This window comes from Mastomys coucha, unplaced genomic scaffold (genome assembly GCF_008632895.1).
Source record: "Mastomys coucha isolate ucsf_1 unplaced genomic scaffold, UCSF_Mcou_1 pScaffold1, whole genome shotgun sequence".
Taxonomy (NCBI): Eukaryota; Metazoa; Chordata; class Mammalia; order Rodentia; family Muridae; genus Mastomys; species Mastomys coucha.
In genome coordinates this window covers 82,342,041-82,349,676 of record NW_022196891.1, presented here as the reverse complement: position 1 = coordinate 82,349,676, position 7,636 = coordinate 82,342,041, and the positions used below count along the sequence as shown (strand labels likewise).

Here is a 7,636-nt window from a genome sequence, read left to right as displayed (position 1 = left end):
AGGAGCTCTGCACTCATGAGCTCACAGCAGCTGAGCTTGCCTAAGACCCCACCAAAACCAAGATGAAGCCTGTTACATTCCAGCTTGGCAGGTGAGGGGCTCATGAGCACCCACACTATGTCAGAGGCTTCTGACATGGATGTCTTCTGGGTGAGTAAGGGCTTGTAAGGCTATAGCTTTGGTAGGCTTGACTCCACTCCAGTGGATGGCCATTTACCACGGTACATGGGCAGCATAAACTGGACTTGCTAAGTTATTTTAAGAAAAGGACGCTGGGTGGTGGTGGCGCACTCCTTTAATCCCAGCACTTGGGAGGCAGAGGCAGTCGGATCTCTGAGTTCGAGGCCAGCCTGGTCTACAGAGTGAGTTCCAGGACAGCCAGGGCTACACAGAGAAACCCTGTCTCAAAAAACAAAAAAAAAAAGAAAGAAAGAAAAAAAGAGAAAGAAAAAGAAAGAAAGAGGTTAGGAAGTGCTAAGAGGTGTGGGTGGGTTGGGAGGAGTCACAGGAAGCATGTGAATGTGGTTGTGGAAGGAGTGATGATTATGATCAAAACAGACCTTTGCCTGAATGAAATGCCCAGAGATTAAGGAAGCTTACATTTAAAGAAGACTCTTGTGTTTCTGTGATAAGTGCCAGAGGGAAAGATTTGAAGGGGTTGGGGTAGGGGCTGCCAGGAGAGAAGGTGGACAGGGCAGCTCGCCCTAAGGCAGCCAGACAGCAGAAACAGAACCTGTGCTGCTTGGCTTTCTCTGTCCCCTTTCATTCCATCCAGGCTCCAGCGTAGGGCACCGTGCCTCCACACCTCCAGCTAAGCTCATCCTCCCTGGAAACCCCATGTCCTGATGTAGGTGGGGCTTCTCAGTCTACTGAAGGTGACAATCAAGCTGATTGTACATTCTCTCAGGGGAAGGAATAAAGACAATTACCCAACTTTCCAATGATAGATTTTAATGACAAGAGAATAAATTAATCCCCACAGTATTTATAATTTTCAAATACTTTTGAAAAAACCTGATATATTATATGAAGAGATAGGACTATGTATTTTGGAGAAACTTTCCCCATAAATCTATCAACATAAATAATATCATTATATGAATTCTCACTTGAAATCAAAAATTTTTTTAAATTACTGTGAAAAAAAAACCAAACCCTGAAATTCTGGAGTAACTTAAGATTCTGTGTCCTGAAGCAATCTGGCTTATCAGCAGGAATGTTGATTGTACAAATGACCTGGACAGTCATTTGGAACTAACCCCTTTTCATGTCTTCATTTAAAAACAGTAACATTTGAGCCAGGTGTGGCAGGGCAAGCCCTTAATCCCTGCACTCAGGAGACAGAAGCAAGGGAATCATTGAATTCAAGTTCAGCTATGTCTACAGAGCGAATTCCAGGACAACCACAGCTGCACAGAGAAACCCTGTCTCAAAACAAGACCCCCCCCAAAAACAAAACAAATAAAAACTCCAAAATAAACAAAACCCCACAAACAAGCAAACAAACAAAAAACCCAAACAACAAGAACAAAAAACAAAATGACGGGTCTAGTTAGCTCATTAGTAAAACTAAATTCCTTTTTGGTTTTTCGTTTTTAGGCTGTGTCTTGCTATGTAATGGAGGGCCCTAGGCTCAAGCAATCCTCCAACTCAACCACTGGAATAGCTATGACTACTGTAAGTGCCACCACACCTGGCTAATTTTTTTTTTAGGCAGGAGAAATAACAATCATATTATATACCTAAGTCCGATATGAAGAAAATTCCTAAATTCCATCTTCTATCCGTAACTACTAATAAATCACTGATCAATGATGAATGGAGGCATTCTAATTGTTCAATCAGTTAATCAGTTCTAAGATGTGTTCCTTTGAACCGAGGCCCTGGTAAGTGAGACCCCTTTAGGGAATGAGCGCACTTTTGACCGACTCTGGAACATGGCTTGCATAGTACTCGTAGTTGCGCAGTGCGGCCAGGACTCCGGCAGAGTTCATGTGTTTCACCTCCTTGTTATACTTCAGGGCGTTCCCGTGGATGTCTGTCAACTTCCCTGCAGAAGAACATCACACACAGTCAGTGGACGGACAGCTGGATCAGCATGTCTAAAGGGTTCTCCTTTGGGGGACAGGCTGGGAGAGAACTGAACCCCAGGGCTCACACTAAGCACATGTTTTACTACTGAACTATGTCCTAAGCCACTCTATTCTTAAATGAGTTTGTAGTGTTTGTACAGGGGATTGAGCCTATTTCGTTCATACCAGGCAAGCTCTCCCACGGAGCGATGTCCCCAGCCCTTTTTTTGTTTTTATTTTTGAGAAAAAGTCTAAGTTGTCCAGGTTTGACTTAAGATCTCACTCTACATAATTAAGCCCTGGCTGGCCTGGAACTTACTAGGTAGGCTACCCCTGAACTTGCAGTGATCTTGCCTGTACCTCAGGAGTTGTAGGATTACAGGCCTATTCCACCCCAATAGCCTCATGCTTTCCCCAGTCTTTGGAACTAGAGAGTGAAGCCCTGCCACTGAGCTCTATGCTCAAGTCTGTATGTCTTTCTTATTTTTTTTTTTTAAGATTAATTTATTACTAGTGGTGGTTACAGACCTTCCAGCACATGGAAGGCAGAGGCAAGAGGATTTCTGAGTTCGAGGCCAGGCTGGTGTAGAGTGAGTTCCAGGACAGCCAGGACTGCACAGAGAGATCTTGTCTTGGAAAAACAAAATAAGCCAACCAACCAAAAAAACCCAAAAAACAAAACAAATAAACAAGAAAGATTTAGTTATTAGAGTTAAAGTTAGGAAAAAATGAAGATTTATTTTATGTATGTAGGGTTTTGCCTGCACGCGTGTCCTGTGGAACACATGAGTGCCTCAGGCCCTCAGAAGTCAGATAAGGGCAGCAGATGTACTGGAGGACATAGTGAGCTAATGTGTGGACTTACAGGCGGGTATGAGCCACTATGTGGATGCTGGCTCTGAACCTGAGTCCTTGGTAAGAACAGTCATTCCTTAACCACTGAGCCATCTCTCCAATTTCTTCTCTTATTATAAAAGTGTACTTCCCAAAACATTTTCTGTCTGTCTGTCCGTCCTAGTCAGGGTTACTATTGTTATGATGAAATACAAAGATCAAATGTAACTTGGGGAGGAAAAGGTTTGTGTGGCTTATTTAACCTCAATCACAGTTCACTGAGAAAAGCCAAGATGGGAACTCAAACAGAGCAGGAATCTCTGGAGACAGGAACTGATGCAGAGGCTATGGAGGGGAGCTGCTTGTTAGCTTGCTCAGCCTGCTTTCTTATAGAACCCAGGACCAGGAGAGACTGGGCCCTCTCCCATCACTAATTAAGAAATAATTAAGTCGGGCAGTGGTGGCGCACGCCTTTAATCCTAGCACTTGGGAGGCAGAGGCAGGCGGATTTCTGAGTTCAAGGCCAGCCTGGTCTACAGAGTGAGTTCCAGGACAGCCAGGGCTACACAGAGAAACCCTGTCTCAGGAAAAAACAAAAATCAAAATCAAAAAACAAAAAACAAAAACAAAAAGAAATAATTAAGTCCATAGACTTGCTTATAGCCCAATCTTATGGAGGCATTTTCTCCACTGAGGCTCCCTTCTCTCAGATGACTCTAGCTGGTGTCAAGATAACAGAACTTGGGCCTGCCTCACACATGCTGGCCTGGAGCTCTACCTCTGAGATGACAACCCTAGCCCATCATCTGTTTTCTAATTTTTAAAGTTGTCTTTTTAAAATCAATCTCTCTCCCTCTCCCCTTCTCTCATTTGTATGTACACACATCTGTGCCAGCAAAAGTCAGAAGAGGGCATCTCAAAGCTAAAGCTACAGGTAACTGTAAACGACCAGACAGGAAACAGCGGGGAACTGAACTCATGTTCTCTGGAAAGTGCTCTCAATTTCTCAGCCTGGATTTCAAAATGATCTCTAGGGCATCCAGGGATACAGTGAGACCTTGTCTTAATAAAACAAACAAATAGCAGAAACAACAAAATAAGAGTTAAAATAACTGTATGAATATGAAAATCCACTCTTCCCAAACAATATAAACTAAAGAAAATTAAGTTAGTTGAAAATGTTCCTTGCTGAGGTAGGAATGGTGGGTTTGGACTGGGTCATAGCTAGGCTTCCCTTCAGCATTTGCAGTCTAGGAGTCTAGGTAGAGAGTGCTAACTGGGGGCTGAAGAGACGGTTCAGCAATGCATTCATGGGCTATACTCTCAGAGCATGTGGGTTTGATTCCCCATGGAGGCTTACAACGGTTTGTGACTCGACACCCTCTTCTGGCCAAGAGCACCAGGCATGCATGTGGTACACATACATGTGCATGTATGTCTACATGTACAGGCATACATGCAGAGAAAATACCCATACACATAAAATGACAAAAGAACAGTGCGGTAACAGTGCCTGAGTACAACAAAAGCCACACTCTCCGAGATCAACCGGACTAACCTCCCACAGCATGCAGGATGACTTCTGGGGCACAAGTGTCCCATTTCTTACACCCAGCACTTGCAAATACGTAGGCAGAGGCTTTGCCTTCAATCAGCTGGATGATCTGTAAGGTTAAAAATATCAGTTATCCCCACCGTGTCATGGCTGAGCTGCCAGAAAGAAAAACTGCCTAAGCAGGCTAAAGGACACCAGTACTATAAAGAAAAAAATCGGGTGCATAATAGTACATGGTATCTCCAGGGGAGGAAATGCAGTCAAATAAGCCACAATCCGTATCCCAAGTGAGAGCAAGCTGTCCTATTCATGCGGGTTTTCTTAAGGACACAACACAAATACTCACTATTGGACAAGTACTTCTTTTAAATTTCTAAAAACTGACCAAAATGTAGTAACAGAGAAATATTCAACAGCACCCCGGTAGACAAGTCCAGCAGCTGGGTGGCACTGAGCAGTCCAACGAGTCCTTCCAGGACCCTTATCTACAGCTCTTCCCATACTCAACTATGAATCATTACTATTGATTGGTATTATTTGGTCTCTTTGAGACAGAAGCTCAGAGTCTACAGAAGGTCTACAAAGGATCCAGGAGGGCTCTTGGGAGCTAAGCTCCTTGGCAAGCGACATGGTGTTAGAAGAGATGAACCTTAAACTCACATTGGGTTCTGACCCAGTGTCTTGTTCATGCTAAACTCGTGTTGTACAACCAAGACATAACCTCAACCTCTTACCTTCCATCTGTAATTTAAAATGTGATACCAGCAGCAAACTATGTAATACGTAATCTCTTTTCTACTTTTTTTGTTGTTGTTGTTGTTTTGTTTTTTTTAGACAGGGTTTCTCTTATAGCCCTGGCTGTCCTGGAACTCACTCTGTAGACCAGGCTGGCCTCGAACTCAGAAATCCACCTGCCTCTGCCTCCCAAGTGCTGGGATTAAAGGTGTGCATCACCACCGCCTGGCTTTTTACTTTTTTCTTTTTGCTCTTTTACACTTTTATTTTACTTCCTCTGTTTGTGTGCTGGACTCAAACCTGCGAGGCATGTGCCCTGTGCCCTGTCAAAGGCTCCCAACCCTTTCTGTAGCTCTCATTTTGAGACAGTCTCACTAAGTTGCCCTGGCAGGCTCCAACCTTTGGTCCTCCTGCTTCAGTCTTCTGAGGAGCTGCGGTGACAGGCCTGTACCAGCAGGCTCAGTTTACTGCACATTTTTATAAGCTCAGCATTTCACTCAATGACTGGATACTTCAGAGCCAATGGCAGATTTTCTCTGTACCTTGTTTCCTGCTCCTCCCACTCGCAGCACGGTGTCAGGGTTCATGGCCGAAATGCAGTCGTTGACCAGCTTGTTGCTATGGGATCTGGTGGTTGTGATAATGTGCTTCCCGGCAGGGGCTTCTTTCAGCTGAAACCCAAAAGCACCCAAACCCAGAACTCCCCAGATGGTCCTGCCCAGCACAGCGTCGGGTCCCGCCTGTGTGAGATGACAACAAGGCTCACTGTCACTGGGGAAAGATGTCAGCCACAAGGGACAGTCAACCAGCTACACTTAACTAAAGTTATCAAGTTTGCAATACAGGACGTAGTTTTTAGTCTCAAAAGTTAAAAACACACAACTCTATAAAATATAAGGGCAGTAACAAGACAAATAATTTGTCCTGACAATACTTTGATTTTCCTCATTATTGCTTTGGTCAACAGTTTTAAAGAAATTCTCAGGAAAGTGACCTTCATAATTTGATTGCTGCTTCTTTTGGAATCATCCACTGATTTGTCTGTTAAACGGAACATAGCCACTTCTAAAAGATACTAAAGTTCCAGGAAGTGGAATTCTGTACTGATTCCTACGTTCATTATTCCGGGGACAATAGGACTCCTGTTACCTAAGGGAAGCTGCGCTTGCTGAAGGCCATGGACAGGAGACGGGCCAAGGCCTCAATGATAGCTGCTCTCATAGAACAGCAGTGACAATACAATCTTAGAGTCTGTGTTCTCCTCTGTGGAGCTCGAAGACCTTTCAACCACATTGCTAAATAAATGTTTCATCTAGAAACCATATTCTACTGTTTTGTAAAATTGATGCTAACACAACAAACTCAGCCCAGGATCATCTTAGCCTGGGTGGTGCACAGTGAGGACAGGCCTGGGACTCACCTGAGTTCTAAGGTCTTTATGCATTAGTTCATCTGACCCTCAAAGCAACCCCAGAAGTAGATACCATTATCCTCGACAGTGAGACTTAGAATCAGTTAATAAACTGACCGAGGAGCCTAGGACGCTCCTGCCAAAGTTCAGCTGCTTTATTCCATTTTATTTCTGGAGTCACGGTCTCACTATGGCTAACCTGGAACCACATAGACCAGGCTGGCCTCGAAAACTTATCTGTAATTTATGTGTATGAGTGTTTGACTACATGTACTTTTGTGCATCATATGTGCCTCAAATTCAGGTTCCAGATGGCTGTGTGCAGCCGTGTGGGTGCTGGTAACCTGACCTGGGTCCTCTGCAAGAGCAGCCAGTGCTCCCAACTGCTGAGCCATCTCTGCGGTTCTGAAAAGCTGTTCTGCCCTTTGCCCTGCATGGTTATTGAGATGAGGGTCTCACTACATTGCCTTGAATGGCCTTGCAATGATTCTCCTGCCTCCACCTCCCAAGTAGGTGGGACCACAGGTTAGTGCCATTGTGTTAAAAAAGCAGACACTGGGCACCCAGAGCTGACTTGTCCAAATGTTTTCAAAGTCATTGCTCCTTTGTCCTAGCGAAGTACACTGGCGCCTGCAGAGTGAGACGGGTTTCTGCTCCAGGCTGTGTGCCCTGGCGCCTGCAGAGTGAGACGGGTTTCTGCTCCAGGCTGTGTGCCCTGGCGCCTGCAGAGTGAGAGGGTCTCTGCTCCAGGCTGTGTGCCCTGGCGCCTGCAGAGTGAGAGGGTCTCTGCTGCAGGCTGTGTGTCCTGGCGCCTGCAGAGTGAGACGGGTCTCTGCTGCAGGCTGTGTGCCCTGGCGCCTGCAGAGTGAGAGGGTCTCTGCTGCAGGCTGTGTGCCCTGGTGCCTGCAGAGTGAGAGGGTCTCTGCTCCAGGCTGTGTGCCCTGGTGCCTGCAGAATAGAAGGGTCTCTGCTCCAGGCTGTGTGCCCTGGCGCCTGCAGAGTAGACGGGTCTCTGCTCCAGGCTGTGTG

The 7,636-nt window shown here is 45.4% G+C and overlaps 1 protein-coding gene across 2 annotated transcripts in view; it reads right to left on the bottom strand.

The window, feature by feature from the left end:
* Window positions 1–934: 934 nt before the first annotated feature.
* Bpnt1 (3'(2'), 5'-bisphosphate nucleotidase 1) overlaps window positions 935–7,636 on the bottom strand; it is a 24,150-nt gene continuing 17,448 nt past the window's right edge. For both annotated transcript variants that reach the window (XM_031337900.1, XM_031337909.1), the window contains 3 exons: window positions 5,739–5,936; window positions 4,465–4,570; window positions 935–2,050 (listed from right to left, as the gene is read on the bottom strand). In XM_031337900.1, the coding sequence (XP_031193760.1) occupies window positions 1,902–2,050; window positions 4,465–4,570; window positions 5,739–5,936 (453 nt within the window). In that variant the 3' untranslated portion in view covers window positions 935–1,901. The remainder of the gene's footprint in view (window positions 2,051–4,464; window positions 4,571–5,738; window positions 5,937–7,636) is intronic.